Raw genomic sequence first — 24803 nt, forward strand, 5'->3', positions numbered from 1 at the left:
TTATTTATTTATTTTTTTTTTGTTAATAGCCCGAAGGCTGGTGTCCACCCTCAGATTGCTCAATTTATTAATTATAATATTTAAAATACAACGCTTTTATGTCTAATATTATACAAAATTAAAATAATTTATTTTTCTTGTCGAGAGATATTTAATAATAAGTAATATAATGGATTTTTAATGATTCAACGGTTCAGTCAATAAATGTAATTGTTTTTAATTAAATAAATAACATATTATAACATATCAATTTGGTTTTATTTTATTCTCATTTTCTATAAATAACCGGAATGTTCAAAAACGATATTTCGAATTAACTGTAATTAAGTTATAAAAATGTGCAGAGTCAGACGAGTAATCTAATTTGGGCAAACAATATAATTTGTTGAAGACGTTTTGCGATTTATAAACTTAATACCTATGGAATCTCTTTTCCAACGCCAAAAATACGAGCCCCATGTTCGGCTTATAATTATCTTTGTCCCATTGTATAAGAGTATAAAGTGAAATTTAAGAAATATGTAAATTAAAATAATTCATTAAGACAACCGTCAAATTTAGTAGAAATTGGCTATGCAAATTCGGATGAACTTAGTCGGACTGCTGTTAAACCGAATTAAACATATGTATAATAAAATTGATCTAAATTTAATTAAATTAATTAATCATTTTAATAAACCTTCAAATATAGTACAGCTGCCAGATTTCGGTGGTTTTATAAGAGAGTGTGCAGAAAGTATTCTACATTATTGTAATTGTTATTTATACTTAAAAATATTTTTTTTAAATTAATATTATTTTACTTCCAAATTGTCCTGAATTTTCATTTGCCATTAGGTATAGTATGTTAGACACATTTTTAGCTCTTAAGTCGTAAAATTGCGAAAAAATCTTCCAATCCATCCCCCCCCCCCACGAGGCCCCTGCCAGAACACCACTTCATGCGTACCAACCTACACATACCAACCCAAAATCAAAACAACAAAAACCAGTACAGTGGGGTCGGGGCATAGTGGGGACGTTTAGTTGTAATTAATTAGTTTATTTTAAAAATAAATGATGTCAGGCTGGGAGGGAAGCAAAGCGAAAGCGTCGCCCTCTCAGTCTGGGCGATACCGTGATAAAAAAAAAATTATTTAAGTTTTAATCAAACGTTTGACTTTTGACCAAAAAAGATTGTCACATACACGTTCTGCTGGTCATTTATCCGGCGAGTCCATAAGACCAAATACAGAGGAGTGAGGCTCAGGGGTGTGAGAATTCCAATAGAAACTACATCCAAAAATTAACACTATCACTACGTTCACAAAAATGGTTGGCTTTTAAAGGAATTTAGTAAAGTCGCCATAAAAAAACCATCTTAATATACAGAGAAATATTTGTTGGCACGAATTCTCTCATGTTTGCCACTACTAGATTATACTAACTGGATTGTACTAAGTTAGTACTACTAACTAATAATATTGTATTGAGTGGTGTGTTTCAAATAGAAAATCTTACCTTATTGTAACTTGTAAGTGAATCCGCCAAAATTGTATCTGCACTAGGTTGACCGCTTGTTTTCCACATCTTCGATATGTATGTGAACACTGGACCTAAATAATGTTAAAGATAAATTTAACGTTAAAAAAAACAGTAAAGTGGGGTCGGGGCAAAGTGGGGATGGAGCAAAGTTGGATCGGGGCACAGTGGGTGCGGGGATGTCACAGGTTTACGGGAATTTTCAAATCTGAAAGTGATAAAATCACTTTCGAAAAAACGCTTCGATGCAAATCGGTAGTTAGTATTTTCAAGCCAGTACAGTCCAAACCAAGCACAGTATAAACCAGCAAAGTTAGAAAGTATTAAATTGAGGTGCTGTATTTACAAGCGTTTTGTTGAAAGTGATTTTATCACTTTCAGATATAAAAATTCCTGTAAACCTGTGACCTCCCCGTCCCCACTATGCCCCGACCCAACTAGCTCAGTTTCCACTATGCCACGACCCCACTGTACTGGTTTTTTTTTTTTTTTGCAAAAACATAGTGGACCAATTACTACATATACTATGTCTTGTTAAATTTAGATGGAATGTTCGGCAATTCATGTTTCAATCGTTTGTACTCCATAGTTTAAATTATAATCGCTTATTTTCAATAAAATTAACATTTATGTATTATATACTTCCATTGGAGCAATCTCACACTAACTATTTATACTTCATAGATTACATTCTTTCAAAGCTCTATCATACTTCTATTTTACTAGATTGACAATGTACAAAACAAAATGTAACTAAAAAAACCTTTTCATAGATCCTTAAATTGTAAATGGTAGGGCAGTGAAACGGGCGATTTTTCCATTTAAATTAATTGGAAAATCACCCGTTTTGCTGACCCACCCTGTATTTTAATTTCTTGTTGTGTTCTAAAGAAAAATTGAGTTGCTAACATTTAAATTTAAATTAAAAAGTCAAATTTCGACCGTAAAGGAGTAAACTTTTTTAACATTTACCCACCCTATCCAAAGCACCAACTAGATGAAATTTGTGATTTATAGAGTTGCTACTCGAAGGAATTGGTCCAGTTTTAAAAAAGTTACAGTGTATACAGATTAAAAAAAAACACAGATCAGAGTAAAACCAAACCTTTGCCACTGTGCATCGAAGCTAAATATAAAATACTAATGATTAGACATAAAAGGGGTTTGCATGTATATGTATATGAATTAGTATAGTGACTTTTAATTCAACTTCCCAAAATAGTAATATAATTATATTTAATTATTTTATTGTTGTAACTTTGTTGTAAACAAAGGTCTAAAAAGAAACATACTACATTTATTTAATTTCTACATTTTTCGTATTTTCTTGTTTGAACATTTGAATTTTATTGCATGGCAATATACCATATTGTTACAGATATTGTAGCAAAAAATGATTTTGTATAACCACCAATATCAATACTTATAAAACATTCACCTACGTATGTCTTATATTCTAGATAATTCCCTTTTTTTATTATTGTGTTCATATTTTCCGATCTCTGAATATAATATTTTAATTCATCTTCATTATTTAATTTGATTCAATTAAAAAAAATGGAATCACTATAGGTACATGTTCTTTACAATCAAATAAAATGTATTAACTATAAATGTTTACATTGGAACAATTTGAACAATAATTATGTATCTTAAAGTACAAAATAGTTATTCGTCATTGTTAATGTAACATAGTTCACACATTTGAATAAACAAACGACTAGACAAAATTTGTTTAAGTAAAACAACTTATTTTCGGTAAACGACAAACCATAATGTAATATCGTATGGTATTTGCAATTTTTGGGTCATAGAATAAAATAATAAAGCTTTACAAAAATTGTGGAAAAAAATTTTATAAAATTAAAAAAAAAAACGTATTGATTCGTTATGTGTAAGAAAGAGATTTACTGATTATAAATAATATTAGCAATCAATGATTTCAACTAAAATTGAAATGCAAGTTTAAAAAATAAAATATTAATGATTAGACATATAAGGGTTTTGCATGTATATGTTTATGAATTAGTATAGTGACTTTTAATTCAACTTCCCAAAATAGCGATATAATTATATTTAAATATTTTATTGTTGTAACTTGTAGTATTTGACAAGATTGCAGTAGTTAATACAAACACATAAAACTACTAACTATAAGTAACTATTGACTGTGTCTAGTTATAATATAAATGTATTTTGTTTATTACTGGATATCTTTGATTCCAATTTACATTTCTTTAAAAATGCGTTCACGCATTTAGATTCCACTAAGAGCATAATTCGCATAACAACCTAACTTCCACTGTTTTTCATTATTTCTATTTCTAGTGATGACTAATTAAAAACAAAAAAAATTATAAGTCATTTTTATGAAACCACTTTAATTTTAGTTTATAAGTCTGACAACATAATTCAATGGAGGGGGCTTCAGCTTCAATTTTTAAATTTAATAAGTGGACATGCAATCTCTTTTATGATAATTATCGGATAGGAACTTGAAAAAAATAAACGATCAATGATTAATGAATTTTATAGATTCCTAATGTTGTAATGCTGTTAATGTGTCATTAACTGATAATGTTTTTATACACAAAATTCAGTTTACTGTAGGTAAAAAAATCATTTTTGGTAAAAAAACAAAAAATTCGCATAAACAGCACCGTCGTGACCTAAATTTTTATTTTTTTGGCTATCAAAACGAACATGCGACCTTATATGTTGTGCCTAAATACACATTTGGAAACGAAAATATGTTTCCAGCAATTATTTTTTTTTGTTGTTGAAAAAATACATTTTTCGCAATATTACAAATTAATACTATTAAGTTACATTCTTGGAAATCGTAAATTGCTTACAAATAAATACTAAAACGCGGAGTCACTTTCTGAAGTGTCTACCGAACCGAATAATTGTTTGTAGGTTTTATAGTTTAATATCGTTTCTATGAAATGGCTATTATTTGTGTGTATAAGTAATGAACGAAACCCTATAAGCACGTACTAGCCAGACACCAGGCGTGGATCGAAGGAGACGCCTCACCAACCCCATCCCTAAAAAAACCAGTACAGTGGGGTCGGTGCATAATGGGGACGGAGCATAGTTGGGTCGGGGCATATTGGGGACGGGGAGGTCACAGGTTTACAGGAATTTTTAAATCTGAAAGTGATAAAATCACTTTCGAATAAACGCTTTGATGCAAATCGGTAGTTAGTATTTTCAAGCCAGTACAGTCCAAACCAAGCACAGTATAAACCAGCAAAGTTAGAAAGTTTTAAATGAAGGTTTTGTATTTACAAATGAGCATCAAAGCGTTAATTTGAAAGTGATTTTATCCGAGAGGACTAGTACAGTAGAGTATTGGCATAATGTAATCAAAGCAATGAGGAAACGGAGAGGTCACAGGTCTACAAGAATTATTATAAATAAAAGTGACAAAATTGAATAAAATCGCTTTCAAATAAACGCTTTGATGCTCATTTATAAATACAGAACCTTCATTTAAAACTTTCTAACTGTGCTGGTTTATACTGTGCTTGGTTTAGACTGTACTGGCTTGAAAATACTAACTACCGATTTGCATCAAAGCGTATATTCGAAAGTGATTTTATCACTTTCAGATATAAAAATTCCTGTAAACCTGTGACCTCCCCGTCCCCACTATGCCCCGACCCAACTTGCTCCGTTTCCACTATGCCACGACCCCACTGTACATAACCCCACAATACATTTCTAGCTGGTATAACTAAAAAAAAAGTCGGGCCAACGTATTTTTTAGTTGGGTCAACTATTTATATTTTCCTGTAGGGAAGTAATGCATGACAGCGAAGGAATTTTTAAATTTAGAAATGTACCCAGTCTAAAATTATATACATGTTAAAAATAAATTATATTACATTTTCGTGAACTGTCGTAGAACGTTCTGCAGTAACGATCATCAACTCCATCAACTCTATGGCAGCGGGCCCTGTGCAAGTTTCAATAGTTAGCTAATTTCAGATAAACCCCAAGCTCCAAAATATATATATGTTTATACAGATAATATATTTTTTCATAATTTAATTGGCTCTAATTTTGTGAATGTTGTGCCATTTTTAAAAATTATGTTCTCTTCATTTATGAAAATAAGAAGCTCTACGAAATGGCTATAAATTGTTATGTGTATAAAGAACGTTTTGGGAATAATAATAACCTGTACGAATAACTAAACAAACAGTTTGGGCGATTGTGTCCAGATTGTTCAGTTTTGGAAAGGCTAAGGCCACAAGAAATATTCATGTTCCAATGTGTTTTCTTCAAAGGAATGATGACACTTGTTTTTTTCGTGTTGTATTTTTAAAGTCCATTTAAAATTTACTTCGAGTTTTTATGCAATCAGAGTTAATACATAAACCGTGTTTAAAGTAACCGAACAAAATCCACCTTGACAACATTCAAAGGCCTCCACACCTGTGTATTTTCTATTGAAAACAAAATTTTCTAAAGGCGTATATAGGCCCCTTTCATATTTTTTTAGTTCAATATGAAAGCTTGTTACTATTTGAACAATACACGTGGACAATATTTGTCTGTTTATGTATAACAACTTATACCAAATTGTGCTTTGACTGAGAGGCCTCTGTCCCTTGGAATTTCAATCTCAATTCACTTCAAACGAGTTTCATCCACAAGCCGAATTTGAATTTTTATAGTAGATTTCAATTCCTGACAACTATTTTTAAAACTATACCATACTCGATTTCATATATTTTATACTTTTAAGTTAACAATTATATGATTCCATTTTGTTTTTTCTTAATATCTTATCTTTTTATAGACCTCAAATTATTAATATTTTAATATAAATAAAAACACTAACAACATAAATATGATTTTTATATACTTCAAAAATATTGAAATGACCATTTAAAAGCGAAGTATTTTGTGCAAATCATTAATTAAAACCTTAACTTTTAAGTGAAAAGTGATACTATAATCGTCATCCAGCTTACGATGCAGCCGGTTGAACGTTGTATTTACTTCTACTGGCACGTTGATTATTTGTCATCAATATCAGCGTTGTTTCCGTCAGGGCAATATACAGATTGTAAATTGTTGGTAATAGGGTAAGATGCGCGGATAGAATATTTATAATATACAGCGATCAACCACGGGCGGCGCAGCGTGGCTCGTAGTTGTCAAAAAAGCTAGCTTAGCCTAGTCTTGCCTAGTCTAGCTATCAAATGTTGTCGGTAAAGAGTTCGTTGTACAGCCACGCGTATGGTGCGGCATTGTCCGATGTGGACATTTAACATATACCCCTGGTACCTTTGGACATATATCCGAAATGTTTACTTCCGTTTACCAGTCAAATTCACATCCACCAGCTCTACTTCCGTTACCTCCTTCCGGTATTTGCACAAATTTGCTCCTATCCAAAATATCGTACCGCGCGTGAAGATGTTTACACATCAAAAATATGATGCTAGCTCTGTCAGTCTCATCTAATAGTTATATAGGATCATCCACTTATCTAATCGGCCTGTACACTTACGACGTGGTCAACACGGTCGTTTCGGAGAACACTTGGCCGGGCGCGATCACTCCGCGGGACGTCGCGTCGTTGTCCCGGTCCCAGTGCAGTAAAATGCCCGTCTAGGACAGGCGCGAAATGATGACGCCGATCCGGTGCCAAAACGGCGTGCCCTTGCGCAATAAAAACGTGGGCGAATATGACTCGACGACGTCCGTGGACGACAGCACGTGCAACCGCCTGGTGTTGTTGGACTCGTGCTTGTACCGTTTGCGCGGAACAAGAGCTCGCGCCTGGACGAAGTGGCCGAGGTGTTTGGCCGGCACAATTTGGTACCGCCGGACTAGCGCCTAGAAATCGTTGCCTGAGTCCGCCGACGAGTTGATCAGGTAGTACGTCTGTTGGCGGCCTGTCAGGCTAAGGTCGGTTTTCAGTTGTGATTGTTAGTCCTCGATTTCGGGCTCGGCCTGCGGAATACTGATCAGGCTGCCCTCGTAGGACAGTTGGATAGAAACACCAGCAGCGGTCGTCCTTAGTGATTCTTTTTCTTAATAAATAATATATTTACACATTTTATGCATAGGACCCTAGTACATTTTCTTAATAAAATACTATTCTAGTGCGGTGTGTTTGGCCTTTTTATATTATATTATTCTAAAAAAATGTAGTTCTTGTGAGGTTAAGTAATAGCTATTCTTACAGTATGCGGCTCATATAAAATTATCATCCGCTACAGCTACTGAACAATGTATAGCAAACTTTACATAGATAAAGTTTCGTGCTCCGCCACCGTCGCACATGTTTAATAATTTTGAACAAATTGATTTTAGCTTTACGGTTCTGCAAACAACCACGGTTCTAAAATGTTGGTTTGTTTCTGAGAATTTAACTCATAACTACCCAGAGAGCACAACGATTCAAAAATGAATCGTTGAATATATTATTAAAATATTTTTGAAGAATTGAAAAATATTCAATAAATATTTTTAAAGACATTTGAATGTTCGTGCATAACTGTTTTACAATCCATTCGAATATCAAATTGTTTTCCTATTTAATGTGATACGGGGTGATCCAATTATCGGGAAACACTCAATATCTCACCGGGCTTAAGTAATTATTTAATTTTTTTTTTTCAAAGTATTTTCATATAATGTGATCTCAATTTTTCAGTTTTTTTGGTTTTACCCCCTCTCAAATTAGTTTTTCGATAGAAACTTTTGATTTTCAAATGGGATAATAGGTTTTTTATAAAAAATTATGGTGCAAAACTAAAAAATAAAATATCCGGTCTAAAATAATTTTAATTAGCTTAACGCATTGGTAAGTTATTAGTACATAAAGGTTTTTATTATTGTGCCTCAGTACATTAATTCTCGTTACCAGCGACGACGAGGCTCACTTTTTTAGTTATCATATATTTCGTACAGGTAGTCGGCACTCGACATACAGCTAGACTTCTGAAAATAGGAGATTAGGTGAATTGTACGTTATGTAGCTGTACCTCTCTTGTCTCACATATTACAATGATTACTGATTAGCAAACGTTCTACTATTTTATTCACTGTACATAATATTATGATAATACATGCATTGTCGTTAACGGTTGTTAACCTTAAAAGTTGAAAAACTCAATAATGTCTGCTTACTTTAGCGACTAGTGTATACTGTAATCTGTACCTATTTACTATTTAGTAATAGTTTTAACTTTCAACAATTACGATTTACAAGTACTTACAACGTGTTTTTATCGGAAAGTCGATTTAATTAATTTTTAAATCTGTAATCAAAATGTTATTCAACACTACTAAAATAGATTTTGTGATTTTATTTGAAAACTGTATCAACTTTTAACACCGCGGTACTCTTAATTTACTCTATGAAGGTATGATTAAGGTTAGGTTACTATTTGTTTTACGGACTATTACAGGCAGTAGTCGTACACTAATAAAATATCTATGTGCTTAAATAGTATGTTGATAGTGTATCCGATTCGATTACATTTTCAAGTTTCGACGGTTTGCTATGATCTTTGGATTTTCAACGTGTAAAAAATAACACTAAGGTGTGCAAAAGAAAACAAAAAAAAAATTGGAAATTCAAACTTTGACAATTTTATACCTTGTTTTTGTCGTTAGATCAACGTTTTTTTCTGCCTAAAATGTAGGAATATTTATTGTCAGGAAAAAAATGTAATTTTAGCATTTTCAATATAAAATGTGCTTTCAACAAAATCGCACATTGAAAAACCGAAATTTTGAACACCCCCTGCGAGAAAGGTTGACATATTTTTAAGATTTAAGAATTGATAATTAGTCTGAAGATAGGTCAAACAAACAACATAAAACATCAGTGTAGTGTATTTATGAATAGGACGTTTAGTTTTTTGTTTTTTAATTCAGTAATTCGATTTAAAGTTTTTTTTTTTTTGTAAATCAAGGTAGGACAACGAATGATACAAATTTCGGTTACATATTTTATTAAATCACACATCCATCTTAAGTAAGAGGGGTCCAATCATAGTCATCGTGTTGATGATAAAGAATATTGTCAGTCGTATGGTGTCAAAATAATATTTATCGAAAAATATAAGAAAAACAGTAAACTCAGACTCACACTTTGGTCATAGAATTGTAATTACAGCTATACGTTTTTGGGTAAAATTTTGAAAACGTTTACTCGTTTTTGTTATAATACCATCTGTTTTGTAGTAGTAATGTTTGTAACGTTTTTTTTCTCATTTAAAATTGCTTGTATATCAAACAGGTATGAAAATAGTGCTAAAAAAGTTGTGTTTTCGTGTAAACGCTTAAGCGAGAATTCCATAAACAACACTACTGGACCAATTCTTTTGAATGGCAACTCTACAAATCACAAAATGTATCTACTTGGTACTGAGTCGGATCGATTTGAAATTAGGTTTCAACGTTTACTAGCTCTAATTTTTATTTTTATTCAATAAATAAAAGATCAGGGTATGGTATATTATTCTTGAAAACTAATTTGTCCAAAACATTATTCCATTTTTTTATATATTTATCGGCTGTTTTTTTTGTTGGTTTCATCGAGATGCAATAGTCAAACTACCGTAGCATATCACATGTGTTTTAGGTATATTTGGTTAAGCCAAGTTTAGACGACAAAAGGTGTTAACACCAACGGTAAAACAAAAAAATACTTTTATAAATATTATAATATTTGCAAAAATCCATTGTATCAAAGTGATTTTATTTAATTTTATCACTTTTATTAAGAATAATTCCTGTAGATCTGTGACCTCTCCGTCCCCCCGTTGCTTTGATTCCATTATGCCTATACTCTAATGTACTATTACACTGGTTTTATTATTTTTATATCATTACATAATATTTAATATAATTATTAAATCTGTACTTCAAAACTTCTTATTACAGACCACAAAGTTATTTATTAATAAATAATAATAAGTTAAAAAAAATACCCGAATAATAACATAAAGTACTATGTGTAACTATAAATTAGTAGTTACCTACATAATTATTGACAATCTACCATATTTTTACCGATTTAGTACGTTTTAACACATAATTTTAAATACTATTAAAGGTAAATAAGTTAAAAAAAATACCCGAATAATAACATAAAGTACTATGTGTAACTATAAATTAGTAGTGACCTACATAATTATTGACAATCTACCATATTTTTACCGATTTAGTACGTTTTAACACATAATTTTAAATACTATTAAAGGTAAATAAGACGCAAAAAAAATCACCAACTATGTGTTGTTTACACACCATATTGTTGCTATTATAATATTGTACTCGCGCATATAAAATCTATGAACACCATAGTACATTTTACTATATTTTTGATATTACTTTAAACCAGATTGTATAACGTCGAGGTTTAGTTCGTTGCGTTTCATTTCTTACAATATTTGTTTTGATAAATTTTGCAATTATATTTTGTGGTTAGGTACTCTTTGCACGACAACAGAAGTTTAAAATCCGACGTTTTTGAAAACGCCACAATAAAGTAAACAATAAAAAAAATAACGCCGCTTGAAGTGAAAAAAATGTACATAGACCTTTCTGCATAATACATTTAGATTTTACTGATATTAAAACCACTTTAATGCAATTTAGTTAAACATTTTTGTCATTTAAGAAAATAAAACTACTGACATCAAGCATTAATATTACCAACATCATTACGCCTTTGAAATCATTTGTGTACAGACTAGTGGTAATATTTAATCGCTAGGCCAACTTCATAGACTTACAAGTATTTATTTCAGAAATAATTTCATAAAATCATACAAAAAGTAGTTCATTATAATTTAATAGATTCTTATAATTTAAGGTTAAAGGTTTATCAAAAAATGATCCCACACAAGTTTGGATGTAATTTTAATATTTTCCAATAAGTGATATTGTGCAGTACCTATTTCATTTTAATATTGACAACTGTATTAATAAGGCTTTTATATTTTTTCAGATAAAAATGAAACTCTACTTTATAACAATACTATTTTCGTTTGTTATCGTGTTTGTGAATTCTGAAAAAAGTATGCTCTTTCATCACGTGCCTCGTACTCGGGGTAGTTAAAAGTAAAAAAATGTATTTAATATTTAACGTTTTATTTTTACAGTTAAATTTATGAAGCAGGTTATCATAAATAGTAAGTTGCATTTTTTACTTGTAACATATTACATTTTTATGTTTTTTAATTGTATTGTCATTATAAAAATGTTCTTAAATAATTATTACAGATGATTATATCCGTCAGACTCTTCGGGCAGGTAAGATATATTTAAAGTCAATATACCGATATGTAACTTGTTATGTCTCGGCTGTTCACCAACTAATAAAAAATTATAGTTTCTACATTCCGTTCAGATTGTCAATGAATGAGCTTAGTTATAGTTATACATTGTATAAATTATTAACAGCTTACAAAATTAAAAATTATTTATATTCATACTCAATACTAAGTTTTTAAAATTTACTTAGAAAAAGCATATCGAAAGAAGTGTTAGGTTACATTGACACACCCTGAAAAATGTTGTACTATATTATTATGAATTTTGTCATATAGTTAAAACTTATATTTGCTTATTCTAGAAAAATTACATACTGCAGTCAAAAATATTTTAAGTGGATCAGAACCGATGGGTAATCATAATTGTATAATAAAACAAATAATGATTAAGGTTGCTGGTAGACTATTTTTTTAAACTGTATAAGTTATAACAGTTACAACAAAACTGATTTATTATATTTATAAGTAGTATAAAAGTGATCTTAAATTATATTTTAAAATATTTTAATCTTTTAGTCTGAAACCTTTTGACTGGCAACACTTTTTTCGTCATCGAACAATTATATTTTTTTTTACTCTGTACATTTGCATCAATTCACATTCAATGTGTTAGCCTAAGTCTCCACTCTGTTTAAAATAATAGACCTAATAATAAATGTGCATATTTTTTGTTTAATGCACATTTATTTTGATATAGCAATAGGTACCATGTTTTTTCGACCTTGATGTCCGCCTTCTATTGTATAATAGAATGGAAAATTAAACCCGTGAACATAAATTCCCTATTAAATGTAATTCACTTAAATTTCAGCGGATGTTTCTCTTATGTTGGCTGTACCAGGTAAATTATAATACCTACATTTTATAGACATTACATTTTCACATAATATACCTATTTTGATAATTCCTTATTAAAATACGTTCATTTTAATTTCAGACTTTGCAGTGACAAGTGCAAACGTTCGTAAGTTAACGAGTAAGTATATTCATGTGTATCTATTCAGCTCTATATGTATATATACATTTACACAATATTGATCTCGATCATAAGAAAATGTCTACATTACAATTAATTTTGTATTGGATTTTAGTAAGCACGTCTCGTGAGGAAGATCTTGGAAAAATATTAAAACAGTTAATGAGCGATTGCATACGTAAATATACAACTTATCATTCCTATTCCGAATTAATAATTATTAGACCTATAAAGGGTGACCAATAATGGTTGATCTTATATACTAAATTATTATTTTATGTAATGACTGGTGTAATAAAACTACTTGTTTTTGTTGAACCGAATGAAAGTATTAAGAAATATAGTTAAAAATACAAATCTTTACAAAGTCATAACAAGCGAACAATTGGATAAAAATTAAAAATTCAAACACTAACATTTTTTTTTTTAACTTTTGTCTATATACTTATGGAGTTTAAAACATCTGTTACCATTTGAAAAAGGGATGTCCTACCCTTTCTTTTGTATAAGGGTTGGAGATACAGATTTTCGCAGTATTGTAAAATGTAGCACAATGTTTACCTTTAAGTATAGGAAATTTTTTTTTTTTAATGTTCATAGTTTCCGAGAAAATTAGTGTCTTGCGCAAAATGAATCACCCTGTATACATATAATAGAAATTTAAATCGAGTTTAAAGTCGTCAAGCTATAAGTTTTTTTAATAGGTGTTTTACAGTATATATTTTACATTAAACAAATTGGTCTAAGTATTTTTGAATTTTAGTGTGACTGTTTTTGATCAAATATAAAAAACCAGCACAGTGGGTTCTGGGCATAGTGGGCAAAAATAATAAATAATGACTTCGAAGTGAACCAGTAGATAGTAGAATTATTAAATATCAATAAATGCACTGTAACGGCATAACGTTGATGAAATTTGTTATTTGTGTTAAAAAGATTTTGTTCTCTGGACTTTTATTAATATATATTGCTATTTGAAGAAATTGGTTAGCGTTTTGGTTGCTATTGTTGGCTCTGACGCAAAATATAAAAACACTTCTTTGTAAAAAAAAAATCATCTCTTCCAAACCTATTTTTACTAACTGTATAATTATTTCCTTTTAACATGGATATGTAATTAGGTTGGGTACAAGATATTTTATGTCACCATTGTCGAGTTACACGTTCACTCTACTATGAAAATAGATAAGTGTTAAGTGATAAATGATAAGATATTAGAGATAAGTGATGTCAGATAAGAGATAACATATCCATAATACAATGTTTTTCCGTGGAGCGGAGAAAATAAAAAAATAATTTTTTTTCTAGAACCCCATCCACATTCACAACGTGAAGTAAAAGGTAAACTATTATTTATTCGATAAACAGCTTAATTAGCCAATAAAGCTTATATTGTCAGTCATAAAAATTAATTATTTGATTATTTTTTTATGGGTTTTTTCTCGATAAACAAACGGAATGTTTTAATATTATTATTTTGTCATGATAATCTAGAGATTTAAAAAAAAATAATGTATTACTAATATAGTCTAATAGCAGAATAAAATTTTTTATAAAAATCTTTTTTTTCTAAAATAATTTTTTTCAACTGTAAACTTATCATTTTATTTTTATCTAACAGGTATTGTAACTCCTGTTGTTGGAGACAGAGGTAATCAACACTCATTTATTCGTTTTTATTTTATTTATTCGAATGGTGCAACCAAGTAGGAACATTTATTCGATAAATATTATAAATAAAATAAAATTTATAAAACTACCACAAACAAATAAAACTTTCTACAATAACTGCTGTGTGATCAAAAAATGGCACACGCCCTGAAAATGTTTGCTTCTGATCAGTCAATGTACACTACAACATTATAAATTCTTAGAGTTTCAAGTATAGGAAAGTGTGTTACTTTCTTAGATGCATCGATTTCAATGCTAGTGTAGTTCTGTTATTCAGTTTTGTTATTTATCAATTTTTACAGATGCTGAAAGGGCTAATATAGTAGCGCTCGCAAATGAACGAAGAGTTCTAATTATGGAAGCTATTACAAAAATAGCAAGTAAACATTCCTACATAGTTATTACGGTTTCGCTTCTTAACCTTAAATATACTAGTTAAAATTATTTACGGGAACATTTTTTATATTATTAAATAAGCCAAAGTTTGCAATTTGTTAAAAAAAAAAAATGTTTTATATTTCAAGGTGAAGGTGGACTTAACGTTGAATCACTCTGGACGTGTCGCCTAGTTGGGTTGTTCAGAAGTATGATATATTTCGAAAGTCAATCATATATGGTCGAGGCTAAGGTGGAACTTGGTGTTTGTAAACTAACTACTAAACTGGACATTGGTTTCAAATACGTACAATATCCGGACGGAATTTATGAATTGGTACGCGACGGTAGTACTATCAAATTAGAGAAATTTAACTAGTATAATATCATCATAGTTAAGACCACTTGTTAAAGTTTAATCATTAAATATAAAAAATTATATAATACTACGATTATTATTTTAAAACATTTTTGTACACTGCACTAATATCAAAATTATCAGTTAATTATATGTATTTCAAAAATCATAATAAAAATGTCACCAAGTTTTTCTCAAGATTATATTGTTATAAAATTTATATTGTTGAAATTTGTTAATTTATATTGGAAAAATACGTGTCACGAGTAAGCGTGGTTCAAGTAGTATTTCTTCTGGAGCTGGAGGACATTAGGCTTTTTAGTAGAAATTTTAATATAAAAAGTAATCAAAAATTCAAATAGTATTCGAAAAAAATATTCTTTATTTTTACCACTAATTTTGTACTTATAAATAGTTTACTTACTCGTATAGTTTAATGGATATTAAATTGACTAAAATAAGAAAAAATTAGGAAAACACTAAATAGTCTAAATAAATATTTTTGTATAGCTTTAATCAATACAATAGCCTTTTTATCAAATTTTCATCATCACCAATCATACATTTTTTGTTTCAATCAAATTAATTAATTTTTAATTTTCCTCTCTATATTTTTCATTTATTTATTTAATTAGTACTACTATTTTGTTATATGGAATAGACAAAACTACACTTTGTATTAGAAGAACGTATCACTTAGATACACAGCACACATGCGTCTACCTTAGAGGAAGGGTAGAGTAAGGTACTATTTTTAGTCTAATGAAAGTAACCCATCGGCGTGCTTCTTAGGGTATAAAACAACTTTCAATCGAACGCTTCCATGCATTTCTGTGGACACTGTACCTGGCTGAAATACCTATGTTCTTACTTTGCTGGTTTATACTGTGTTTGGTTTGGACTGTACTGGTTTGAAATAACTATTCATAGTAGTGTAAGTGCTTTACCCGCCACCGCCATGGCTGCTGAAGAGGAAATGGGTACTACAGGATCTGGTACTTCCAAGGGGGCAATAAGTTCCAGACAACTTGCTATTAAAAGGGGTGCCGATGATGATGGAACATTGAATTAAATTTTGAACATTATAGGCTGGTATAGGATTACCTTCTCCCCAGAAAAAAGCAAGAAGTCGGTCTCACCGAGAACAATGCCCTGGAAGCCAAAACTAACGAGCTACGCCATAGATGTTCGTCCAAAAAAACGGCCGAGGCATCTACTGGCAGCCCGGAATTTAATTATAGGATACTCGTGAACGATTTTTCAAAGGCTATTTGCGATAAACAAATAGAGATTGAGACACTAAAACTCAAAGTGGCACTCCTAGAATATACTCAAACTGTCACTCCAGTCAACGATCAGCCGATGGACACGGTACAGTCCGTAAAGGCCCGGAGAGAAGAAGAAGTAGGAAAAATAAATTTAAAAATATAGAAACCGTTGTGTCTCTCGAAAATCTAATAGGTCGAAATCGGGGTGCCATAAAACCCTGGAAAATAATTTTACGGAACGTAATAATACGGGAAAAAACCCGTAATCTCACGGACCGTAAAAATCCAGAAAATAAAATCGACCAGACAGTAATTGTACGGAATGTAAAATTCCAGAATCCGTATTCTCAGAACCGTATTCTCCCGGAAAATAAATATGCGGAACGTAAGGATCCGGAAAAAATTATGTGATACTAGCGCTTTTAGTGGTAAAATTACTATAGGTACTTATTACAAAATTATAATTATAGATCGAATATTATTTCATTCATTTTAACACACATCTATGTTATACTCACATAAAAATTCTAAATATACAAGGTCATCCATTTATCTAAAGCCACTCAATATCTCATAATACATAGGGTTAATAAGAAATTTAATTTTCACTATTTACATGACTTGAGGTTACTCCTACTTGGATGTCTTGACTAGTTCGCCGACGATTCGGAACACGTTCTGTCCCGAGAATCCCATTACTCGAAACGCATGGTGAGGGAAGCCATAGAAATCAAAAAATGCACAACAAACTTCAACCGAGAAAACGTTTGGAAATTGAACAAAAGTGGAAACCGGTGATACATCAATTAAAAACTGGACCAAAGGAAACCGGAGACCAAACGGGACGAAGAAAGCCGGAAATACAGCAAGAAACTGATAACGGAAACGAAAATCAGTTATGCGTGGTTCAGTTATGGTGTGGGACCGGCTGTAGCCGGCGAAGGCGAAGGGGCGTGGCCGTAAGCCGGTCCCACACGACTCGTGTAATCGGCGAATATTCGTCAATCGTACTACTTTGCGAGTCGTGTGTGAGGTATTTAATCGTAAAGCACGACGATTATTTTTACTCGCCGAGTCACTCGCGGTTTCCCGTCGGTGTCGGATACAACACGAGTGACTCGTGCTGATAAGAAATTTAATCTTGGATTTTCCCCCAAAATAGACTATTATTTATTGTTAATATCATTATTTTATACTAGTAGTCGCACGTCATTCCCACACGAATCGTGCACTTGGCAATCGGCGTCAATATTTAAACAATCTTTTATTATTATTTAATTTTTAAAAAAAATTGTTCTAACTATTTAAATGTACATACCTACTTGTGAATTGTATTACTAAAGTTTCATCGAAATGGAGTGGTCCAATGAAAACACATTGGAATTTTTGTCGTTGTTTGAAAAGGAGTCATTAATTTGGAATCCAAAGGACCCATTGCATAAAAATAGAAATCTTGTTAGTGATGCCTGGAAAAGGATTAAAGACAACTTCAGCAAAGACATTGCAATTGTGGATTTAAAAAAGAAGAAGGATTCGCTTATGGCGACTTTTCGGCCATTAGCTCAAAAGGTGAAAAACAGCACTAAAACTGGGTCCGGAAGAGATGATATACACAAACCGAATTGGATCTTTTATGAACCAATGGCAAAATTTTTACATGGAGTTTATCAACCAAAAACAACAATAAATACAGAGGTATGTAAGCTGTTTTAATTTATTTAATTTTTATAATATTCAAATAAATATATTTTAAAATAATAAATTAACAGTAATTTTCTTGCCATGGAACTTTTCCATTAGTCATAAAATACTCCATAAATGTCTTTCTAATATCTTGGGCCTCAATTGATGAACGTCTTGGTATTTTTCTGATAGGTAACATAGATGTCATGTTATTGTCCTGACGCCATGACCCGTGTATTAGTCTACCCTCATCTTCATTATCGAATGACTCTCGAGAAGCATATTTTGATGATGACGTTTTACTTTTTCGTAAAAAATTGTGAAGTAATACACAAGTCATTACTATTACCGAAACTTTTTCTAGCTGTAGCAACATTGGTTTTCTCAGTATACGAAACACAGAAGCCATTATTCCAAATACGTTTTCCACAATTCTGCGCGCACGAGAAAGACGATAATTAAAAATTCGTTCCGAACTACCTTTATCATAAACACCTTTATATGGTTTCAAAATATGACGACTTAAAGCAAAAGCATCATCAGCTAAAAATACGTATGGTGTTGGCAATTCCTTTCCAGGTAGTGGGTGATCGGAGGGAAGTTCCAGTTGATGATTTTCCATTTTTTTAAAAAATGTAGTGTTACGAAAAACTCCGCCGTCGCTTATCCTCCCCTGACATCCCACGTCAGCAAAAGTGAAGCAATAATCGGCATCCACTAAAGCCATCAAAACAACACTAAATGTTCCCTTATAATTTATAAATTCTGAACCACTGTTCATGGGTGATTGAATAATTATGTGTTTGCCATCTATTGCACCCACACAATTAGGAAAATTCCATTTAGAACTGAATTCATTTGAAATATTCTGCCAATCTTGTGAAGTCGTGGGCAACTGTAAAAAAAATTAATAAAAAAAATAAAACTAAAAATAGATTAACAGATTAAAACATAGTGTCCTATTTAACTATTTATACTATAATATAATATAATATATAATTTATATCGCTCTTGCATTATACATATAATAAAAATGTATACAATTTTATGATTTAATTAGGAACCAGATCCAGATGATACAATGAGTTTAGCTGACGACAATTCTACACTAGATGAAGAAGTTATAGACGAATCAGGTTCACCATCTCTCAATTCAGAATTCGTTTTTGAACCCCCTGCAGCCAAAGTATCAAAGAAAAGAAAAAACACATCAACTGCAATTGAAAATTGCATGGTAAATGCTTGCAAAATAATGCAAAGTGTAACGGAAAAACCACTTAAAGATGATTGTTTTGTTTATGCTGACCTACTAGCTAGGAAACTCAGAAAATTTGATGAACAAACCCGTGAAATTCTTATGCACGATATTGATAACTTGATTTTCCGTACGAAAAGGGGATTACTTAACAGAACACAATCATATTCACCTGGTTTGTATCACCAAAATCCGCCTGTGGCCTCTGTTCCTCATAACTATACCATGCCACCATATTCTCTTCATCCAAATATTCCTCAAACATCAACACATTTTATAGATTCTCCACCAGAACCTTCTAATTCTAATTCATCAGAAAATTCATATTCATCTCAACTATCTTCAGATCAAAATTCAACTTCCAACTATCAAATATTAAACGCTTTTATCGAATCTCAAGACAATGTTCCTTAAAACCTAAACTGAAGATGATCATTATTCATAAAGTATTATTATTATTATATTATTATTATTATTATTATTATTATTATTTAAAAGTTGTCACAGAAAATACATTTTTTTATAACTATTTAATTTCTAATGCAAAACATACAAGTATAACTTTAATTTTAAATGTATAAATTTAACATAATTAATAAACAAACTCATGTTACCTTTACGTAATTTCTTAACTCATGGACCAAAGCATTACAAACTTCGTGTACAATGTTTGATATCACTTGATTTGAACACTTGAATAGGTAAGATAAACTAGTGAAACTATCACCAGATGCCAAAAATCTAAGTGTAATTGCCAATCTCTCTTGAACGGGTATTGCTTTTCTCATGTTTGTATCTTCTTTCATAATAATTGGTCCTATTTTACTGAGAAGGTGTTCGAAATCCGTTGCCGACATCCGACAGAAATTATGGAATTTTCCCGATGGCTCTCGATTCATATCTTCCAACATATTGGAAGCATTATATCTTAAAACATAATATATACACTTATTATTGATATTTTTAAAAATAATTTCAAGACTACTAGAAAAAATACTTACTTATCTCGACTTCTATTTAAAGATAAAGTCCACCATCTTCTTTTGATTTTCTTTTTGGTCTTAATTTTTAAATCATGTGCAGCAGCAGCAGCAGCACACACTACCGCAAATGCGGCACAAACAGTCTTTTCGTCGTCACTTTCCATTTTGGACTGAGGCAAATTTCGTATTTCATTATTTCGAATAAATATTTGGCGATTACGAGTCGTGTAGGAGCATTGGCGATGACGAGTAAAGTATATACGATTGACGAATAATCGGCGAGCACACGAGTCGTGTAGGAGCAACATAATTACAAACATCGTACATCGTACAAACTTGGCAAGTACACTCGCCGAGTATACGCTCGCAAAATACACGAGTCGTAGGGGACCGGCTGTAGCCGGCGAAGGCGAAGGGGCGTGGCCGTAGAAAACAACTGGCAGCGGCAAGATGAAGCGGAGAATGCGGTGGGGGTATGGTATATAACCTACGCCCACCGAAGCGAATCGGTCAGTCTGCAGGAGAGCGCGGTACGAGCAACATCGAACAACATCAATTCTATGTAAAAAGTAGAGCTGTTCATTATTTTTAATCAATAAGATGTCAAAATGATTAACTCGGATTTTACAGATCGAATTGATGCATTTTATAAAATATAGTCTTATCTATTTTCTGCATAAAGGTAACAACAATAATATAAACTCCGAGGCCCATTCAGTATGATTACAATTATATAAAATAACATGCAAATCGATATTACATACCTACCACTTATGTGAGACCTACCACTCAAGAACTTATCGTTGCTGCCTAATATACTCACGGTACCCAAGTTAATATCTGCACTCTGCTCATAAAACATAGAAAAACTAAACATGTTTACCTTATTTTAGAAGTCTAAATGTTCTAGAACGGTAAATGAGTGCTGTAAGACACAACGATGACAATTATATACTCACAGGGAGATAGTTACACATTTTAGGGCTTTGGAGAATTCAAACAAGAGTTGCCCCAGTAGTTTATTTAAGGTAACTCCGTAAAACATTGACTAATATGAAAAAGCTAACTTGTTAAAAATACATTGTTAAACATATTCAACGATTACAACTATGTCGAAAGCTGTCTTAAACTCAAACATAACACCTATAATTATTCAAAAAGCCACTACAGTGGGTTCGGGGCATGGCGGGGGTGGGCCCAGTTCTGCTTAACATCGGTAATAAAGGTTTAATACCGAGTAACTATCTCACATTATTTCTACAAAGATGCACTGAATGAGCTAGCCAATAGTGTATAGTAACCCGCGCTGTTAGATACTGCTAAACTATATCTAATGTTGCAGTCATAACATTGTGTTTATTATCTTTCTAATTATAATTATAAAATCTATAAACACTATAGTACATTTTTACTATATTTTTAGAGGATATCGTTTAAGATCAATTTCGCAATTGTATTCGTGGACGAACATGAATCATTTAACAAAGACAATTCTTAAAACCAGATTGTATTAATGTCGGGGTTTAGTTCGTTGCGTTTCATTTCTTACAATATTTGTTTTAATACATTTTGCAATCATCTGGTGCAACAGAAGTTTAAACTCCGACGTTTTTGACAACGCCAGAATAATGTAAACAATGAAAAAAATAACGCCTAATGAAATGAAAAAATGTACATAGACCTTTATAATACATTTAGATTTTACTGATATTAAACCACTTCAAAGCAATTTAGTTAACAATTTTTGTCATTTAAGAAAATAATACTACTGACATCAAGCATTAATATTACCAACATCATTACGCCTTTGAAATCATTTGTGTATAGACTAGTGGTAATATTTAATCGCTAGGCCAACTTCATAGACTTACAAGTATTTATTTCAGAAATAATTTCATAAAATCATACAAAAAGTAGTTCATTATAATTTAATAGATTCTTATAATTTTAGGTTAAAGGTATATCAAAAAATTATCCCACACAAGTTTGGATGTAATACGAATATTTTCAAATAAGTGATATTGTGCAGTACCTATTTCATTTTAATACTGACAACTGTATTAATAAGGCTTTTATATTTTTTCAGATAAAAATGAAACTCTACTTTATAACAATACTATTTTCGTTTGTTATCGTGTTTGTGAATTCTGGAAAAAGTATGCTCTTTCAACACGTGCCTCGTACTCGGGGTAGTTAAAAGTAAAAATATATATTTAATATTTAACGTTTTATTTTTACAGCTAAATTTCAGAAGCTGGTTATCATAAATAGTGAGTTGCATTTTTTACTTGTTACATACTACATTTTTATGTTTTTTAATTGTATTGTCATTGTACAAATTTCTTAAATAATTTATTACAGATCATTATATCCATCAGACTCTTCGGGCAGGTAAGATATATTTAATATCAATATACCGATACGTAACTTGTTATGTCTCGGCAGATTCTCGTTCAGATTGACAGTGAATGAGTCTATGTATAGTTTCAATGTACGATACATTACCTATGTAAATTATTAACAGCTTACAAAAATAAAATTATTTATATTCATACTCAAAGCTAAAATTCTAAAATGTACTTACTTACTTATCGAAAGAAGTGTTAGGTTACATTGACACACCCTGAAAAATGTCGTACTCTTATTTTGAGATTTTTATATGTGTAAGGATATTTTATGAATTTTGTCATATAGCTAAAACTATTATTTGCTTATTCTAGGAAGATTACATACTGCCGTCAAATATATTTTACGTGGATCGCAACCGATGGGTACACATAATTTGTATAATAAAACAAATATTGAATAAGGTTGCTGGTAGAATTTTTTTTTTTTTTAATTGTATAACAATTACAACAAAAATTATTTATTATATTTATAACTAGTATAATAGTGGTCTTAAATTATATTTTAAAATCTTAATGGAACTTTTTGAAAGGCAACAACTTTTACGTCATCCAATAATTATATTTTATTTTACTCTGTTCATTTGCTTCAATTTAACTCCAATACTTTAGCCTAGTTTCCACTCTGTTTAAAATAATAGACCTATGCACATTGCTTTTGAAATAATGATAGGTTCTCTGTTTTTTCTACTTTGATATCCGTCTTCTATTTCATAATAGAAAAGAAAATAAAACCGAACAACATTAATTCCCAATTTAATTAAAGTTATTTTAATTTCAGAGGATGTGTCTCTTATGTTGGCTGTACCAGGTAAATATAGACATTACATTTTCACATAATATATTTCGACAATCCCTTATTAAAATATGTTCATTTTAATTTCAGACTTTGCAGTGACAAGTGAATACATTCATAAACTAACGAGTAAATATCTTTATGTGTATCTGTTCAGCTCTATATGTATATATACACTTACATAATACTGATCTCGGTCATAAGAAAATGCCTACATTACAATTCCTTTTGTATTGGATTTTAGAATGCAAATCTCGGGAAGAAGAACTTGGAACAATATTAGAACGATTAATGAGCGATTGCATACGTAAGTATACAACTTATCATTGTTATTCAAAATTGATAATTACTAAACCTGTATGTATACATATGATAGAAGTTTAAATCAAGTTTAAAGTCGTCAAGCTATAAGTTTTTTTAATAGGAGTTTTACAATATATATATATATATATTACATTGAACAAATTAGTCTAAGTAGCTTTGAGCTTTAGTGTGACTGTTTTTGATCATATATAAAAAAACCAGCACAGTGGGTTCTGGGCATAGTGGGTAAAAAGAATAAATAATGACTTCGAAGTGAACCAGTAGATAGTAGAATTATTAAATATCAATAAATGCACTGTAACGGCATAACGTTGATGAAATTTGTTATTTGTATTGAAAAGATTTTGTTCTCTGGACTTTTATTAATATATATTGCTATTTGAAGAAATTGATTAGCGTTTTGGTTGCTATTGTTGGCTCTGACGCAAAATATAAAAACACTTCTTTGTAAAAACAAAATCATCTCTTCCAAAATGATTTTTTCTAACTGTATAATTATATCCTTTTAACATGGATATGTTATTAGGCTGGGTACAAGATATTTTATTGTACCATTGTCGCGTTACACTTTCACTCTACTATGGTAATACATAAGAGTTAAGTGATAAATGATAAGATATTAGAGATAAGTGATGTCAGATAAGAGATAACATATCCATAATACAATGTTTTTCCGTGGAGCGGAGAAAATAAAAAAATAATTTTTTTTCTAGAACCCCATCCACATTCACAACGTGAAGTAAAAGGTAAACTATTATTTATTCGATAAACAGCTTAATTAGCCAATAAAGCTTATATTGTCAGTCATAAAAATTAATTATTTGATTATTTTTTTATGGGTTTTTTCTCGATAAACAAACGGAATGTTTTAA

At 30.9% G+C, this 24803-nt stretch overlaps 1 protein-coding gene across 19 annotated transcripts in view; it reads left to right on the top strand.

Annotated features, from left to right (window-relative positions):
- LOC126847441 (uncharacterized) overlaps positions 1–24803 on the top strand; it is a 102689-nt gene that overhangs the window by 26123 nt on the left and 51763 nt on the right. For 2 of the 19 annotated variants that reach the window (XM_050587697.1, XM_050587812.1), the window contains exons 1-11: positions 10874–11050; positions 11513–11582; positions 11667–11696; positions 11788–11817; positions 12140–12190; positions 12649–12678; positions 12775–12813; positions 12929–12991; positions 14122–14154; positions 14435–14464; positions 14787–14864. In XM_050587697.1, the coding sequence (XP_050443654.1) occupies positions 11519–11582; positions 11667–11696; positions 11788–11817; positions 12140–12190; positions 12649–12678; positions 12775–12813; positions 12929–12991; positions 14122–14154; positions 14435–14464; positions 14787–14864 (448 nt within the window). In that variant the 5' untranslated portion in view covers positions 10874–11050; positions 11513–11518. Of the gene's footprint in view, positions 1–10873; positions 11093–11161; positions 11300–11512; positions 11583–11666; positions 11697–11787; positions 11818–12139; positions 12191–12648; positions 12679–12774; positions 12814–12928; positions 12992–14121; positions 14155–14434; positions 14465–14786; positions 14865–15008; positions 15493–22082; positions 22280–22341; positions 22430–22492; positions 22563–22646; positions 22677–22767; positions 22798–23126; positions 23178–23592; positions 23623–23697; positions 23737–23851; positions 23915–24644; positions 24678–24803 lie in introns of those variants that run through there. The other 17 variants (XM_050587680.1, XM_050587661.1, XM_050587670.1 and 14 more) reach the window with 17 other exon arrangements.

This window comes from Adelges cooleyi, unplaced genomic scaffold (assembly GCF_023614345.1).
Source record: "Adelges cooleyi isolate 19-005CV unplaced genomic scaffold, UGA_ACOO_1.1 ACOO_flye_CR_arks_rails_tigmint_CR_PRNA_1, whole genome shotgun sequence".
NCBI lineage: Eukaryota > Metazoa > Arthropoda > Insecta > Hemiptera > Adelgidae > Adelges > Adelges cooleyi.